Here is a 19,551-nt window from a genome sequence, read left to right as displayed (position 1 = left end):
ATCATTATTAGTATAGACTATGTTATCACATTTTAAATAGTTTTTTTATATATATTTTTAGTAGATCGTTTAAATTATATCCACAGAAAAAATCTAACTAAAGGGCTAAAGCAAAAAAAACGTTGTAACCTGTATTATATACAAGCGTTAAATTGTTAAAGGCCTTAGGGTGACCAACTATTTTATATTCAAAAAGAGTACACTCAAAGTATTTCATAGGTGAAAAAAAGCAGGAATACCGATAAAAACTTTATTTTCTTTTTAAAACATATTATTCTTCGGAGTAGTTTTTTTGCCAAATTAGTATATTGTATGTGTAAATGGTAATAAGGTAGTATGGAGCAATTCATAAAATACGTCACATTCATCACATCAGATTTATTACCTATTGTCACGCTGTGCCACACTTTCTGTGACCCCCCCCCTAGAAATATTTCATCACAAAAACTAAGCTGAGTATTATAATTCCTAAATTATGAAACACAAATTCTGAAGATTAAAAATATTTATTTAGTAATAATAACATTTAAATAAATTGATAAATATCTTTCATAACGAACATATAAATAATATTTATATCAAGTATTCAGAAGGCCGAGGATTTTCTGAATGGGCCGAATATCTATACTAGTATTGCACCATCTTCTTCATCTTCAAAACTAGCTACTCTTCTAACCATTTTGCATCATTCGTTCCATCGTTTTCATCTCCTATTATACTTAACAACTCTTGAGCTCGCCGAGCTGCGATACGAGTTGGTTGTACCCGCCGAAATACTTTAACCTTTCTTTTTTGTTTTTGATGTAATTTTAAATGATAAAATTAAATGCTAAGGTTTTGTTAGATGTGTAATATAGGCCACATTCTTTGATTGACTAGAAAACAAATTTTTAATTTTTTTAGAAAATGTTGATTTGTAAAATTTTAAATATTCTAATAACAAAAAAAACAAACAGTAACTGATGACATATTATAGGTACATACGTATTATATAGGTATAGTTAAGAGTACTGAAAAATACTCACTTCGGAGCGCTGTAAAACCTTAACTATTGACTTAATGTATGATGCGAATAAAAGTTGTTCCTCAAAAAACGATCTACAAAAATGGTCAGATATCATTGTTTCGTAAAATGATAAAAAAAAAGTTACATCGAAAAATATAAATTTTTTTCTCGAATTTCTGAAGATTTTCGCTTATAACTTTTTTATTTATAGTTCTACGACAAAAAGTTACGGGACTAAAGTTGTAGAGAATTTAATTTGCAACAAAGAATGTTAACATGTTTTATTATCAAATAAATAGTTTAAGAGATATATCGTAAATACCATTTCAACCCCTATTTTCAAGATGGCGGCCGTGGGACAAGGGTGGTGACTGGTGACCCCACAAACCTGGTTTTAGCTTTACACTGACCCGCCCTACACATTAAAAAAATAAAATTGCGTCCTCTAAAAAACGCAAGGTTTAAAAAATGTAACATTTTAATGGACTATAGGTTTTGACTAAAGTTATGCCTATATTAAAGTACCTACCGTCGTAGTTTGTATGTCCAAATTGTTGTTTACACATTTAGATTTTAGATGATCTTAGTGTGACACTCTTTCGTGAATTGCGCCTCCGTTACAATTTTTTTTTATAGAACAGGGGGCTAACGGGCAGGACGCTCACCTGATGTTAAGTGATACCGCCGCCCATGGACACTCAATGCCAGAGGGCTCGCGAGTGAGTTGCCGGCCTTTTAAGAATTGAAAAATACGATACAATTTGCGAAAATTTGATTGTTTTAATCAAGACACAAGATAGAGATGAGGTATAATTTGTGCAGCTTGCTACACGCCTCTCAAGAGAGTGCATAGGAAAATAAGAGTTAAGTCTAAAGGTACTTGATGTTTTATTTTATATTATGCGCACAATCTAAATACAGTGTATATTTAACTACAGAATAAATTAAAATCTGGTATTTCTATGAAATATTAGCATAGCACACCACCCGTAGCTTAACAAGTTTATAGTCTTTAGATCGCACAAAATGATTCAAATATGAAATAACTACTATAAACATTTACAAAAACCATACTTTACAGATTTAATATTCGTTTCGTATCGCAAAAGGATAAAAAAGCTATGCAATAACATATAACGATAAAATGAATATTTTAAAATGGATGATTTTAGAGTAAGTATTTAGATCGCTTTAATAATAAGTAGTCCTTCAATATTATTTACATACAATAAAGTTTTAGTACGTTTAATGTAATTAGGTTCGCTGCACAATATTAATATATTTTAGCTAAGATAATAATTCATATTATATAATACAATCTTTTTACAAATTATTTACACTTAAATTAAAATAAGTAATTTTATAGATATACACTTGATTACACTTTATAGCTAGTGGTAAACTTTTAATAACAAATTAAACAATATTTCTATTCTAGCACAATTGTCAACACTTTGAAACGAATAAGAATCATTTCATTAATATGTAATGTACGCTGGCAAGTCACAGCAGTTGTGTGATACGTCTCAAGAAATTGTTTTAGGTGTTGTGAAAGAAAAAGTAAACGTTTTATACAAATTTAAATACACGTTGAACAGATAAGTACAACAAATTTTTGTTTGACGCTAAATTTAGTTAGAAATGGCGCGTTCCGTTTGACAGTGATTAGCGCCAAGAGCGTCCAGTCCAATTTGAGATAATGGACAATATCCGCCATTCCGTTTGACGCAATCAAACGAAACGCGTCACAATTTCATCCTTCGTTACAGTTTGTCTATGACTTTTGTTTTTAAGGGTCTAACAAGGCCAGGTGCACTGAGACGTCTTCAATTAATAATTATATTCATAAATACATTTAAAAAACTTACACAATCTTATTCTATCGACTTTTCAGTTTCGAATTAAGATCATTATTTTCATCTTTGATAATATAAAATCACAAAATTATTTTTCACAATTGAAATATTAAGTTAGTTCGAGTCCCGCCCTTGGGGGGGTTAGGAGAGACGGCACTAGGGGGAGGGGGGCAAACTGTCGTCGCTCTCGAGGTACGTGACGTAGTTGTCTTCGGTAGAGTGCGGGGGCCGCGGAGGGGGGAGGGAGGGCATGTCGTAGCCGTGCATCTGGAGACGGAAAGGCAGTGTAAAAATTTACAAAGAGTATTTTGCTTATTAACTATTTATTCAGATTATACTTGTATATTGGATTGATATCGAGTTGAATAATATACCTGATTGACGAGATGCTGGAAGGCGGCGCTGTGATGAGGAGCCCTGTCTAAGTCAGCGTGAAGGGCGAAATCCGAGAGAGCCTTCCAAGGGGGCTGGTAGGCCGTCACCTGCGACCCAACTCTTTTTATATTTATTTGCTCGTCTTTGAGAAAGTAGTTAATTTAAAAGATCACTAAATTTTTATCTATAATTCAATTCATTTTTGCAATCTAATAATTAATAATAACATAGCTCTCGACGTGTATGAACTTGTCTACTGGAAAACAGAGAGTACATTTACCTCGAGCGCCAAGGCTCCGGCCGCAGCGGCGCCCGGCTCGTGTCGGACGGGGGAGCCAGCCACCAGAGGCACGCCCATGGACATGTAGCCCAGGCGACGACCTTCCTGCTTGGGTATTAAGCGTCATCAAAATAATGCCACTCAAATATTCATCTCAGTAATCAAGAAAATTGCTGACAATTATTCCAAATTACTAGAATTTTTCTTTGGTGCACCTACTTAGAGAAGTGCAGTGCATATTTTATTAACATCTCTTCAGTGGTTTTTGACATATGAGTATATCCAAGGATAATTAAGTGCTATAAATTAATCTCTAGTGCTTTAATGAACCGAATTTGAACCTAGATTTAAGATGAATTCGTATTCTCGAGTTAAAAAAGGCAATTATAAGTGACACAGCAATAAGCAATCAACTCACCTTCTCCTGTTGCATCTGCATCTTGAGCTGGATGGTCTTCTTCTTGTCCTTACACCTTTTGTTCTGGAACCACACCCGGATCACCCTCGGACTGAGGCCTGTCATCTCCACCAGCTGCTCCTTCATCAGTGCGTCAGGTCTAGGGTTGGCTGCGTAGCAGGTTCTAGAAGAGTAATTATGTAATAAGTACCGAAGTCTTTATTCTAATCATTCATCAGGTGGTCCTGGATGGATCATTATTATCTATACTAGGAAAGGTTCTTCTGATATAACACAATATTTATAAGTAGATATTTTAAATCAATGGTATTATTTCAAAGAAAAGAATAGATAAAATAAAGAATACGCCATTATAAGGAATAACTAACAAAGCAGATGTTACAATAATAAGTAAACTAAAGTAAGAATGGGTGGGACACATTGCAAGAGGAACAGAAAAGAGGACCAAGAAAATACGTAACTGGCGCCCAAGGCACAATAAATGCAGAGGAAAACAATTTATAAAGTTGATAGACAATATTAAGGTAACCGCGTATGAATGGACCAGGCCTTTGATAAAAACATAAAAACTAAAAAGAATGAGTAAATATAAAGTAATATATTGATATACTTTTGATATATTTTCAAGGGCATGTATAATCTTAATGTGACCTCACCGAAGTGTATGCAGTTGCTTCTCATTGAGAACGGTCCTAACTCGCGTGGGCTTCCCGTCGGCCGCGCCCCCCGCCCGCGCTCTGCCACTCTTGTGCGATCCCGACTCGCTGCCTGAATCTGAAATAAAACAAGTGTCCTCCCGTTAAATCAATTAATAAAATTATACTTTAACGATTCACTAAATTTTATATGATATTATCACACTAATTCGTACATAGCAGATATCAGCCGGTAGATAATAAATTTACTTTGACTAAGGTTCAAATTTTAATAGAGCGAAAATATACTATTTTGTATATCGTATTTGAAATAATTGTTAAGATGATCACACCTGACACCATAATCACACATAAACAAATACGATTAGATATATCCTATGTTGATGATTTGAAAAGCTTTAGAAGTGACCAGCTAAGTACAGAACAGAAGAGGCATGAATAATTAATGCACACTGGTCCTCGGATAGATGGATTAACTGTAGTCCCACTTCACACCTGGATAATCCTCGCCGGACCCCAATGATTAACTCGTGATTATGTATTCACTTTGATATCCTTGGACATATTTTGCATTAGCTTAATGCAATATTGATATTAGCTTTTCTTACAGAAATTTCATTGTTTTTGTCCGATACATAATAAAAAATCTACCAAAACGCATCCCTAACGAAAAAGAAATCAAGTAACTATATTTTTATTTGTGACTAATATTAAATGGCCAAAAAATAACATAACTATGATTAAAACAAAGTATTCAGTAGCAGATATTTTATGAAGATTTTCATTTATTTATATTCAGTTTTTCAAGTAACTGGCATTTTGTTTCGATGTAATGCAGGTTAATGAAAGTGCCTTGTAGGCCTTGAGTAATAGGATGCCCAACTAACCGTCTAGTTTCTGAACCCTCAGTAAAACGTGAAGGTCGCGAAACTAATTGCGATCGATAAAAAATAACTGATACTTTGACGCGGTACAATTAAACGGAGCGGCCTCTTTGTCGGCGCACTTCAAACATTGATAGCAAACAGTCTGTCACACAAGTTGAGCCTAGATTTCACCTATTTCGAAAAGAGGGATCGAGGTTTATGCTTTTTAGTCGTAATCTTTGTAAAAAAAACAGAATGAAATGATTTTAGAAAAAAAATATTCTGAAAACATTCAAATTATATCATACTAATTATAACCAGTATAAGGTTAGTTGTGTATAGTGTATACTATCAGTTGATGAAGGTCTCTCCTATATGATATTTCGAGGTCAAATTCAAAAAGTCCTATTTTATTGGCTCATAGCAATGCAACGATATTATATAAGACGTGTCGAGTTACCTTTTACAAAGAGTTCAACTAATATGAAAAAATCAATATATCATTTTCACAGCTTTAAACTTTATTAATTTACAATAATACTCTGTACAGTGAGCGCATTTACAAATTCAAAATTTTTATCCTTAAAAAAATTCAGTGACTGATAAAGCCGCGTCGCCCAGTGTACCCTCAATCACAGTCCGATCGTGCGTCGATTATCATTGTAAACCAGAATCCGTAGTGATAAGCTGATAACGCGATATTACTCGCAACGCTTGTATCACAAATTATTCCTATTTCAGTCCAGCAGACTGAGAGGGGACCGAGTTGAAGGTCGATAAATATTCCAGTCTAGATGCAGGGACAACCGGCTTTTAGATTTCCTGGCATTTAATAAGAAATTTTTGGTTTGGCTGGTGAATTAAGTTCTTAATTTTTTTAATGTCACTAAAAATGGATTGTCTTCGTAGGGTTTGGTTATTGGGATGCAGATAGGCGATCGATTGACTGTCACGGTCTGACAATCCTCAATCTCGGATTATTTTCTATCTGAGATTGTGAATACATTATTGGGTTTCGGCGTTAGTATATTCTTTAAGTAGTAATATTAATGTTGAATCGTTGTGTTCTTAAGCTAAATGAACGCAGCAAAAGATATGTCGAATCAACGTCAATAGTAAAAAAGAGAAGTAGGTACTGACCGCTCATGGAGCCCAGCTCGGGCGGAAGGTGTGAGTTGTTGTTACTGAGTGTGGTGTTGTTGTTGCTTTCTGCGTTGCTGTTACTGCTTCCGCTTGTATTTGCACTCTAGAAACAGACACATCTTATTCATCACATTTAGTGTTTATATACAGCGGTACCAATGGATTGTCATTAATTAAACTTCTATCTTAATGGGATAGACGCATTCTTCTTGACTAGTCTAGACAGCTTAGACTTCAAGTTCTCATCAGTTATCTCAAGTTAAGTCTTCTGTCCCCAGACGGAGAACGAGACATAGTACTTTTTCTCGTAACGCTCCCAGCGGTTAGAATTTGTGCACAGTATAATTATTTATTTGCTCAATTTGAAATGATATACAAAATGGCATATTAACTAAATAGTTACATCATATTCTCTCACACGTACAAACAAAAATATAAGACACATACATGCCACAGAAGACCGATCACTCTACTGCAAGCATTTGATGTTTGATAAATATTTTGTTATTTTATACATGTTTACCTACCCATCAGTTATAAAATGTTCATGAAAAAAAATGAAATCAATGAGTGGAAAGGAAACAAATTGCTTGAAACTCAATAAGAGATGAATAAAATTACCTTTTCTAAAACATCGTGGTCTTCTCTACAATATAGGGCGCCTCCTTCCCGCAACGCGAACTCGTCACCTGAAGTCAAATGTTTATATGTTACAAGAGCATATTTTAATCGCGTCATAATAAAACAGGAATAAATAATGCTGACGGCTTGCGTGCCTAGATTGGCGCGTTTACCACCAGTATCAATGTTGCTAGGCTTAATTAATTAGTTATAATTTTAGTTTTAGTTTTAAATTTTATTTTCATATTAATAATAATAAATATTTAAGACTCATAAACAACAATGACATAATAAGTAACTTATAGATAAGGAAAATATTATAGACATTTAGGAAATAAATCCCTCTACCTAACGAAAGTAGTTTTAGTAGAAGTAGCTCTTTCATTTTATATGAATGAATGAATACAAACCAGGTATTAATTGTCTAGCGCAGGCGCAGCATCTGAAGCAGTCGATGTGGTAGATTTTCGTTTTCGCTCGCATTACAAAGTCGTTTTTACTAAAGGAAGCGCCGCATTTGTCGCATTTTGTACCAAATAACCTGGAAAACAAATCTCATATAAAAGACCCAATTTTATTTTACTTTTAAGGTTTGTACAATTATGATGAATTCCGTTTATGCAGAGATTATCTTCCAACGTTCAAACTGGAATAGTCACTTTCTGGTTACCTAAGTACATTAATTTCTTACATTAGCTAGCTAACAATACATATAAAACCCGGACAATTATTACATATTCATGCAGCCTAGGTTATTTTTTTAATTTAAACATATCTCAAATATATAATACCTATACCTCTCTTAATTGCTAGCACAGTCTTGTACGAGCAATAACATAATTATATCTCTCTTAAAACGTTAGTTTAAATCCCTAAAATGCATTAGCGATTAAAAAGTGGAACTAGTCTACCTAATACAAACAACCGTACAGTCTACACCTATAGCGAATGCTTTTAGCGAGATTGGAGGGTGTGCCGGTCAATAACCCCCGGGGGTTTTCAAAATGTACTTATGGATTTTCAGGTTACATCCCCTTCTAGAGAACTCCATTTAAGGGTAAATGGCGAAAGGTTTTTTAAGACGAGACAAATTGTCAACTTTAGATCCGTGTATTCAACTTACATGCATTTCTTAAACTGCGCTTTAATATCATAACGGCTCGCGATTCGTATGACAAAATAAAATTATTTATTATAATAATTATTTTCATAAATGGTAGTTAAAATGTAGTTGTGTAAAATTTAACAATAATTTTACACAACTACATTTGCAAGAATGTAGCCTAGTTTAAAAGTTAAAGGAATTCCTATAATTTATTACTAATCAGGTTGGGATCTTGTTAAGCTCCAGATGTTCTAAGGATATTATTATGACTTTACAGGGAAAGAAAATATACTTTGTACGTGTACGTGTACTTTAGTGGAAACTTTTATTCAAACTGGATCAAGGCTTTATACCTACTGTATATACTTAGGTATTAACTGAGTGAAGCTCAAGTATTGAAATAATGCAAGATTTTTATTATCTCCCGTAAGTAGGGTAATTCTCCAGCTGTACCCTCACGGTTATCTATTTTTCTGTATTCTTTTAGGTACTTAAAGTTTAACTAGATTGTAGATACTTGAATGGAATATATACGTGTAGAAATTGGCAAGAGAAATGACGTTATTTTCGGTAAATGTAAGGATATCTAATTACGTGGAGCAAATACATCTGTTGAGGCACTACAGCTGCCGGACCACACACATTCACATCGTGCGGGAGAAATGTTATTATCACAATCATAATAGGTATATTTTCATTATCTGAAAAGTAATTGTTGGCACTTTTCTATTCAAGTTTTAAATATGAACGCGTGGAAATTCACATGGTAGAACGGAAAACTGCTTGACTCAACTTTCATACGATTTTAATTAAGGGTAGATATACTGTATTTATATGAATAGGAAAATAAACGGAAACTTAAGTTAAGTAAGTAATTAAAGTAAGTAGTATCACCATTAAATTACTCTCAAAGTCTAATATTTAATTTGTATTTTAATAGATAAATAATAAACGTTTAAATATTTTAAAATCAAATGTCAAGGATAACAACAGTACACCCATGCGACCAAAATGTACCACTATTTATTTTAGTGCAGAAACGTGGGTCAAACGTCAAAAATTTCCCGCCTTAGCGCGGGCGGGCGCCATTAGCACGTGTCAAAATATTATTTATCTGTGCCCGGCTGACGGTAACGAGACACGGCTGGAGAGTATCTGGTTTCGCTAATTGAACCTCATTTTAGGGTTAGAATTTAGATTAAATAAATTTCACTAATTTAAGACGATATTACCAACTCACAGGCAGAAAAAACTTAGATTGCTTATTTTAAAATTTTAATAACCTCATTAAATAGCTTGTTAAGTGGCATAAGCCTTTATACGAGATGTACATTTATCTATATATGAAATCATAAATAAAAAAACTTAGGTTGTAATTAATACTTATGGATAGTATAATTTAGAAACGCAAAAGAGTCATCTGTCAAAATTATATGACCGTTTCTCTCTGGAAAAATACTCACCTACCTGCACCGTAAACTTTTAGGCATAGGTGTGGTAAATGTAAGGTACAAGAAAAAAAAATGAGATCTAAAAAAAAATGTTATGGTTTAAGTTAGCTCAGATCTTATAAAATTATCACACAACTAAATTACGTATTAGTAATTTATTACAGGACATATTTGTTAAAAAAATTTACCCCAGACATTATCACTTACATTTTTGGAGGAAATCCTAAAGTACTATAAAACCGGTATATTAAATCATACGTTAAATTATTAAAAAATTACCTGGCATTGAGGTATAATATAAATCGAGAATATATCGCTTTTGGTCCTGTTAACAAATAATTTACATGTTTTTTGCCATCAAAATGGCTGCCGAGTTATATTATTATCAATAAGAGATACATAAATTAAATTTCAACGGACTTTGCAAGCAAGTTTCCATGTAGGCTGCCTTGTTGAATTGAATATCATTTATTTTAAATTAAAAGTACATACAAATACTTCATTCATCATAAAATACTAGCGACCCGCCCCGGCTTCGTACGGGTGCAATGCTGATACTAAATACACTACAGAAAAACTGTGTAGAATACTTAGTACATTATTTTGATAAAGCTCGTAGGGTTCAGCCTGCGTTTGCAATGTAAGCGGAAAAAATTTAATTATTTACGACATCACATTAGAAACCTCAAAAATAACAGTACTTCTCCACTAGTGTTGCCCAAAATCGGTCTTGGTCTTGCAGTCTTGGTCTTGTTCTTGCATTTTTGCAAGACCAATACCAATACCAAGACCACCTTATCGTAGCAAGACCAATACCAAGACTGAAGCCTGCAAGACTTGAGCAAGACAATACTTAAGCCTGCAATACTCTTGCGTCTTGCAGTTAGGACAAACTGAGATTTGGGCGTTATCAAATTTTCAACTTTATCACTAGAGAAATAAGGTTCAAGGTTGATTGGGAAAATGTGACGTTCTGCGAATAAACTGTTGGTCGGTCGGTGTATTATATACCTACATATTTGATAATTTACCGACAAAGACGCCGCGGTTTGCAACAAGTGTATCACAGCATTTGACACGCTGTCTCGATAGTGGGTGATTTAAACAAATTTGAAACGTGGAAAAACTCCAAATATGAGCGACGTCATATTGCTTTACGCATTTGGTTTTAAAATCACACATTTCCAAAAATCGAGATTTGCAGTGTCGGTTTATCAACTTCTATCGTATCTACTCTAGTAGCTAGTAACCTCCATAAAAACAGCAGGCAACGTATAGTTCCAATAAAAAAGGAACATAATAAACAATATTATTTGCATAATTATCTACACTTTATTTTTGCGTAGGCACAAAACCTATTTGATTTTGATTCTGATACTTCTGTTTTTTAATCTTTCAAAGATTTATTCTATCTATCAAAGAATGCCGCATTTTTCTTTGTCGGTCTTCGGCTTGTGTGCTTATAAATATGAGTTTTTATTTCAATTTCAGTCATTTCTAATTGAGTTCCGCTTCGAGTCTATCTTATTTATTATTCTCGCCCATTTACCTAGCTAGGTACTCTAAATTCTTATTGCTTTCGGAGTGAATGTTTACAATTTGACATGAGTGACGAACAAATAGCAATAGGCTAATAGGTATTTACAAGTCTTGCGAGACTTGCGAGACTCTTGCTGCAAGATCAAGACCAAGACCAAGACTGAGAGCGCAATACCAATACCAAGATCAAGACCAGGTGTATTGAGGCAAGACCAATACCAAGACTGGTCTAAGTCTCGTCTTGGTCTTGCATTTGGGCAACACTATTCTCCACTATTTAATGGATGTTATCATACATATAAACCTACCTCTTGAATCACTATCAAAATCCGTTGCGTAGTTTCGAAGATTTAAGCATACAAAGGGACATAGGGACAGAGAAGCGACTTTGTTTTATACTATGTAGTGATAAGTCATTTTTGGTTAAATAATAACTGTCCTAAATTATTAATTTGAAATTAAATTTGCGACTCATTCTAAGTACTAAATGTAAGACATTTAGATACTTATGACTGATATAAAATATGTGACAATAATTGGTCCAAGTGTGGACCTTCAACCAAAACTGGAAAAGTGTCGTTATCAGAAAGACTTTTTTTAATTAAACAAAAAAAAACATTAAGAACGAGTTGAGGGGCGACCTCAACACTCTTTAGGTTAAACCACTGGTTGTGAAAATTATAATTATAAAATATTTATTTTGTATTTTATATCGGCTATCTGAGATTAATATTGGGTTCGGGCTATAGTTTTTCCAATTTTATTAAAAAAATACGATTATTATAATACACCGGATAATTAATTAATTGATACGTCCTTCCTCTACCGGATTTATTAAAATACTTATGTTTCCGATGTTTACACAGCCAGACATACGATACCCAGGCGAATGTAAACATGGCGGGTTGTATTTCCTTACGGAAGGGTTAATTTTAACAGGTAAAAAATAGTTTACCGGTCTGTCAAAGCAGTATTAGGCACGTGAAAAAAATCTCTCTATCCATATAAGGTAATTATTAGTTTTGTGTTACTATGATAGCTGATATAATATATATGACTTTGATAACGTAGGTAAACAATATAAAGCAATGCATCATTGATGATTGAACCAGTAGGATTAAAATATATATATAATAATAAATAAATATAATATGCAAAATACCAGGATTTGCAAAACCTGTTATAATCGTTAAATATCTGTGACGCATTTATGATTTCTTGTTTAAATTTTGTTAAGTTTGAATAATATGTATAAATTGTAGAGTAATAAAGGAATAAAAAAAACGGGGCGCAGATCAATCGAGATGTGAATGAATGACTGAACCGTGAGAAATACGCCTAAAATAAACGTTGAACTAATAAAAACAAATAGTACATTACAAAAAGGAATCGGATGGCTTTTCCGATAACGCACAAACATATAGACATATCGAGTTCCAGCCGCCCGCCGCGCTGTCAAACTGACGTTTGTTTTAACGCCAAAATACATAGACTCAGTTTGTTTTTCTCGGCGCATAGAGCAAAGACAACCCCGATATACAGCCGTATTAATATCATCGATTGCTTAGGGAATGTGATCTCTGTTACTAGAGAAATAAAGGCGTTCGATTCGAGTGCAGACTAAGCTGTTTGCTAATGTGTAATTCTATATTTTAGCCGCGAGATAGAAGGGTGGAAATGTAAACACAAGTTATTTTAGATGATGCGACTTTGTTTAAAAATTGGCGCCAACGTTGACGTGAGGTTATGATTTTTTCGTGTTTTATTGTAAACTATGATCTGAAATTGGAATTGTTGAGTTTATAATTGGATTGTTATTGTTTACACGTCTGTCAGCTGAGGGGTTAATGACTTTTCAACGGTTTTGTGTTAATAAAAATTGTCAATGAATGAAAATATAACCGTACAACATGATTCATATTTTGAAGTGCTTTGTGGGAAATCCACTTGAAAATAGCAAATACGTATTGAGTACTTCATAACAGGTACTTATGAATATAAAAGTAATACGACAAATACTACTTAAAAACACGGCATATTTTTTTAAATTATTTAACTACTTATACTTGTTCGTGTAAACTAGGTATAGACACGAAAGTATAATATTAAAATAAAAACCTGTAGCCGAGAATTTCTTCTTGTCCAATCGACAGCCTTAATTTGATTAGTAATTCTATTCAAAGAAATGATAATAGGTTGTCTGTAATGTAGATAATACAAACTTAAGCGTTAAGCTTATAAAGCAGCCTTAACTGTTAAAAAGAAATTACGAGACATTCGCAGGCGAGTGCTAATTAAGCCTAAACAGCTGATCATACGCACAAACCGGAACACGCGAGATATTGAATCATTGTTTATTACTTATTCACGGATTTGGTTTTATTTATAGACATTGAACTGTGGTTCAGTGAGTCACAGAGGTTGTTTACTCTATAACACTGGGGACGATTCTAACTAAGCTTTGCCTCAGAAGACACATGAACGTAGATCACCTACTTTTATACCGTAATTATATAAAAAAATCATGATAAGCAAAACAAAATTTGAAGTTTCAGGTATGAACAGTAGGTACATAAGTCAATATACCTAACCCTAAAACAACATTCGAAATGCATTTTTTATAGAACTGGAAATACGGGTAGAAGGCTCAATGATGCCCAGGAAACACTATTAATACCAGGGGGCTCGTGAGTGCGTTCCGGCCTTTGAAGAATCAGTAGGTACGGTGGAAAACCATCTTTGCTTCGACGGCCGATGATGGAACTGAGTAGGTATTCATCCAAACAATTCCTCTGAACACTCCCCGTGGTTAATGCAGAGTGACATGACATTTAATTTCAGTAATATTCGTTTTAATATAAACTTAGAGGCTTACCTAGTGTAGTCTCGTTTGCAATACGTCTTCCCGTCCCTGACGAAGCAGGTACAGGACTCGTCCAGGAACTGTCTGCACTCCTGACACTTGAGGCACGCGGCGTGCCACTCCAAGTCCGGAGCCACCCTGAGGATGTACTGGTCGTGGATCTGACCGCCACAACCCACGCATAGTGATAGCCGGAGTTTTTCTGTAAATAAAATATTACTTATACAATGTATTAAAGATTTTTTTTTGGAAATGGCGAACTGTGGCATCAATTCACTGAAAGATAGGACCTCCAATTGTTTAAAGTAAGCGGACCCATACTCCTCTTTCAATGGCCGGCAACGATGCGATGACTGCCCCTTTTATTTATCTATAAGCCCTAAAACAACATGTACCTACTTACACACATACACATCAATTATATTTCAGGCGTCCCGTAGGCTCATTTGCATTTATCATAGTATTTAAAAAAGAAAAAGAAAGGTAGTAGTAGGTAGGTAGGTATATTGAGATTATATAGAGAAAAGATATTTTTTAAAATTTGGTCCTTATTAAATGGCTAAATGTATTTTTTTATAGTTTGCCCCCTGAAACTGGCAGGATGCTCACCTGACTTACCTGATTTAAAGTGACTTCACCCATGAACAATCTCAATGCCAGAGGGCTCACAAGCGCGTTGCCGACCTTTTATGAATTGGTACACTCTTGAATGGTTAATGAGCTTGGTTATTAATTATAATTACTGAGCAGTTAAATTAAGCTGCACTAGAGTCAGATATTCATAATCTTCCTCTCTGGATAATTCACTCCAGTTTACTTCTGTTTTCTGTATATGCAGGGACATTTAATGGTTAGCACGCTGGTCGAGAGCTAACTGGTTTTGTAAGAAGAAATGCTACCATAAATCTGAAGGTCTACCCCACATTCTGTGAACTTTTAATTACTCAACTTCATAGATTAATTTGATTTGAGACGCTCATTATTACATATTATCTATATAAAAGCTAGTTACACCAATTATTAATACCTACCTACCTAGAGCAGACATAATTACATTTAGGTACATTCCGGTCGGCTATAAATCATGTTATACAGTTAAAAATGAACTTTAATGCTTTGTTATTCACTACAGACCAAATAGAAGAAATATGAATAAATTATAATTGTCAGAAATCGATACAGACGGGGCGTGGTCGAGCCCCGCCCAACCGTAACTGGGAACCTATGTCTGTCGCTATTGTTGCTTACTCTCTTACACTTTTTTATGGGATTTTAGAGTAAACATTAAATTCTAAGTCATGGGTCTATTATTACCCAATAGTCGTAATGTCTATAAGGTGAAGAGAATCGACCGAGGCCGTTGTGGCATATATATAATTCAAACTGACGGATATTTTTACTCCTAATCATGAAACTTATTCTGCTACTGTCATAGTATACTTTTACTTTAAAAACCTACCTTATGTAAAATCAAAATATCATTTATGTAATGTAGGTAATGTACAATTATGGACGTTTAGTTAAAAAATGTACTAAGAAAATAATTAATGCTTCCAAATTTACATTTACTGCCAGTTTTCAAATCAAGTGTAAATCGAGAAGTACTTAATTTTTCAAATCGCCCAAGTATTTTTACTTTCATGCTCCTTATCACATGTTAAAGTAGTTAATGTTGTAAATAAATAAAAAAGATAATCAAAAGTTTAACTTCCATCAGCAAGCCAAATAAAATCATGCACTCGAAACATTAGGTACTGTGTGAACAACACGCACACAAATAAATCAACACGAAATCCAATCATAATTTCATCTTTCAGGCATTTTAAAAAGTTATTACTAACATGATTTTTGTAATTAAGTTCCGTAAACACATCAAATAAAATAAAACTCCGTAACCTGTTAATTAAAGAGCGAAACGCAGCGTTATGCATTGTTTAACTAAGTGTTATAAATTCCAAAAGGAGATAAGTACAATCACCAATTCATCTGCATCTTTTCATTAACGGTTTAAATCACGTGTTTTCCAAATAAGGATATTTAGGAGCAGTAATCCCTCCTATAACACGGTAGATTAATTCCGCGTTATACTTAGGAAACGCTTTTACGAGAAAACTATGTATCATGTAATATAAAAATGCGACATAAGAGTTGTGTTATAAGGGTGTTTACTGTGTATGAATAATTGTGTGTGTGTGATAATTCCTATGGTCTATTTGTCTGTATAACCGCGCTAAATTGAAAACAGTACGAATTTTTCGGTTTCTAAATAGTTGGTATCCTAAGAAAAGTTTGAGTGTATAATTTCCAGGCAAAGCTGACTAAGCTAGTATAACAGTCAAAGCATTATGTACTAAGTATGTTAAATCCATAAGAACTACAGATTCCTATAAAAGGGGGAATTAATCTAGATACATGTATATTATAATTGAAGAGTATTTATATATTATCGGCATTATAAACGAAGTATTAGCTTAGTACCTATCTACTGTAAATATTATAGTACATATATATATTTTTGATAATAACTAAATAAATGTTTCACACAGACATTTTCTAAGGTATGAATAATAAAATTGCTCAATTGTTCAATTTTCATGTATAATTTAAGATGCATTATAATTTTACAATCACTAATTGAGGTTTAACGTAATGACAGGTACACTTGTTTTTGTTGATTTAATGAGTGTGTAACTGTTTTTAATATGAAATAAAAATGATTTCCCACTAATGGCACTTTTCCCGTAATAAAAAAATGTAGCTCTCGAATGTATAATGTAATACACCTAATATTTACAGTAAGAATTTGATTAATAAACTGATTTCTTAAAGAATACAAATAATACGACATCTATTTCGCTAAGAATAAATGAATATTTTTAATTAGCCGCAAGATTGAATAAACAAATAAAAGTCGGAATCGTTAAAAAAGTCGTAAAACGTTGGTACGTAAGCCGTTAATTAGGTATTAACGGAGTCATAAATCAAAATTAACGACAATTAACTATTTGGCTCTATAAATGTCTCGGTAGCTTTGTAATTATTTATGACTCTTTTATTGATATTAAAATGGCAAAGCACTGCCCGATTTTATAAAATTTTCCTATAGGTATCTACCAAGTTTGTACTTTTATGAATATATATTTACTTCCATATAAAAATGGAAGCTGAATTGTGCGTAAGGAAACGTCTTTTACTAAAAGAAGGCAATTAAATCTGCCAAGGCGTTGGATTTTTATTGCATAGGTGGGACAACGAGCTAACGGGACGCCCAAATCACAGCCTATGAACGACCATTTTAGTAGGTGCGTTGTCAGCCTTTGAGGAGGAGTATACTCTTATATATTATATATATAATATATAAGAGTATATACTATCTTTAAATAATTGGAGTTCCTAATAGGAAAGACGCCGACTGGGAGTCGATTTCACACTTCGCTAGTTCGCAGATAACCGAAATAAATAGTTCGAATTCCATTGATAACTTTGACTCCCATTATTATAAAAGGTATTCAATTATACTGAAATAGCTAGTTGATGTTTGGTGACGTTTATTTTCTAAGTGAGCACGTGTTACAAGCGCAAAGTAGGTATAATTAAATCATTTGACACACAGTTGTCTGGACAAGGAGGACACATTAGGTATGGCCAGCGGAGGTATCGATAACGGCCGAATTTAACAATACTTGATTTAAATCAAACAAGAGCTATCAGAAGACGTAGTATCGATACGTGTGGATATTAACTGAAATTTCGCAAAGACAATCAACAATTTAACTGTCGTATACTACATCCGGTTGGATCCGGTCCGGAGGTGTAAATGAACAAACATTATCACTTAACACTACACTACCGAATAAGTAAGGTGACAATTAAAATGTTGTTTAAACCTTTGAGAAAAATATCATTTTTCCAAATTAACCTCAAGAAGTGTGAGAAAAAAGGGTTTATTTTACACCTAGGTAGTGTAATTACAATTTCTAAGCATTAAAATTAAAACAGGTCATTACAATGACGAAAAATAGAAGGCACATCAAGGCTTAAAGTTAGAAAGTTGTGTTTGAACGCCCATGTGCCTCTGATGATATACGAATAAAATAAATGATCAACACAAGCCATTTCTTTCCCCTTTTAACGTATTAACTATTAAATTACCAAAATGTAAAAGATCACAGCATTAAATTATGTTAACTTTGATTTTACTAAAATTAGTAGAAATCTAAAGTTTTAAACCTTGCTTCGTCCTAACCAGCGTAAAAAAGGAACAAATTTAAATCTCTATTTACCTGTGTGCGTGTACACACACAAGGGTGGCTTAAAAATGCGTGCGTTAGAATTTATTGTGTCAATAATGAGCGGACCAGACACTTGTTTAGGGTTATCACTTTAATCAAAATAAGAGCGCTTTCAAATTTACGCAAGTATATTTTAAAGGAAATATATTGTGTATATATTTATAGATATTTTATTCGTATTTTTGGTCTTATTGCAAAATGTTGAGTAAAACTGTACAATATAATTAGATGATTTGATTTGAACATAACTACATTTTTGCGAAATATATTCGTATTTTTAGATAGAACCAGAAAAATATTATGCAAAAATGTGTTGAATATACTACAGTTTAATGAGCTTATTATGCACTTCCATAATATTAAGATAAATAACCATTCTTTGTTCAAGTTAATGCGCTGTTTGTATGCGAGATGATTTTTATCTAAGCAATATTAGCATCCGTGTAGATTTATATTTAACATTTGTACAGGTGTGCCTCAAATAAATTAACACTATGCATTTTGATTTTTATTTATTAATCACCAAGCAGCTACTATGTATAAGTTGAACTTAAATCTATTATGTACTCTGCTTTTCTATTTTCAGTCACGTCCAGAGTAAACAAAAATATTTTATACATAAATAAATTGTTTTGATAAATACTTTAAAAAATTGACTTCACACTTCACGGAATTAGTCGCTGAGCTTTGGTTCCTAATCTAAGTTCTTATTAAATGTTATGTCGATAAGCTATTTAGTAAAGCGTTCGACTATTAAGTGGTCCTACCAAAACTTACGCCTTTTTTTTATTAAATCCGAGGTAGAGGTGGCATTCGTACATACAATTGTTATTATTATTATTATACCCTCAAAACACAGCAGTAGTCTGGTCCAACACCAGAATTTTTGCTATAAAGCGACAATGTGGCATGACAAGAAATACCAAGTGGTTTATAACACCTCGGGTTCTTCCGTTACGACAGCTCCTGAGTCAATCCGCCGCAATCTGCCGGGGCACCAAAAGTTACACAAACTCAGGATACAGCTTACATGTGCCTCTTTAAAAGAGCCCATTAATATAGGCGAATTGTCAATAGGTA

At 33.5% G+C, this 19,551-nt stretch overlaps 1 protein-coding gene across 2 annotated transcripts in view; it reads right to left on the bottom strand.

The window, feature by feature from the left end:
• Window positions 1–1,737: 1,737 nt before the first annotated feature.
• Window positions 1,738–19,551, bottom strand: part of LOC111001386 (insulin gene enhancer protein ISL-1) — a 34,410-nt gene continuing 16,596 nt past the window's right edge. The window contains exons 2-10 of one of the 2 annotated variants that reach the window (XM_022271275.2): window positions 14,192–14,381; window positions 7,632–7,762; window positions 7,222–7,289; window positions 6,598–6,703; window positions 4,592–4,709; window positions 3,936–4,098; window positions 3,518–3,625; window positions 3,237–3,344; window positions 1,738–3,129 (exon numbers count right to left, since the gene is read on the bottom strand). In XM_022271275.2, coding sequence (XP_022126967.1) covers window positions 3,019–3,129; window positions 3,237–3,344; window positions 3,518–3,625; window positions 3,936–4,098; window positions 4,592–4,709; window positions 6,598–6,703; window positions 7,222–7,289; window positions 7,632–7,762; window positions 14,192–14,381 — 1,103 coding nt within the window. In that variant the 3' untranslated portion in view covers window positions 1,738–3,018. The remainder of the gene's footprint in view (window positions 3,130–3,236; window positions 3,345–3,517; window positions 3,626–3,935; window positions 4,099–4,591; window positions 4,710–6,597; window positions 6,704–7,221; window positions 7,290–7,631; window positions 7,763–14,191; window positions 14,382–19,551) is intronic. The other variant, XM_022271276.2, reaches the window with a different exon arrangement.

This window comes from Pieris rapae, chromosome 18 (genome assembly GCF_905147795.1).
Source record: "Pieris rapae chromosome 18, ilPieRapa1.1, whole genome shotgun sequence".
Classification (NCBI taxonomy): Eukaryota; Metazoa; Arthropoda; class Insecta; order Lepidoptera; family Pieridae; genus Pieris; species Pieris rapae.
This window is presented reverse-complemented; position numbering and strand designations above follow the sequence as displayed.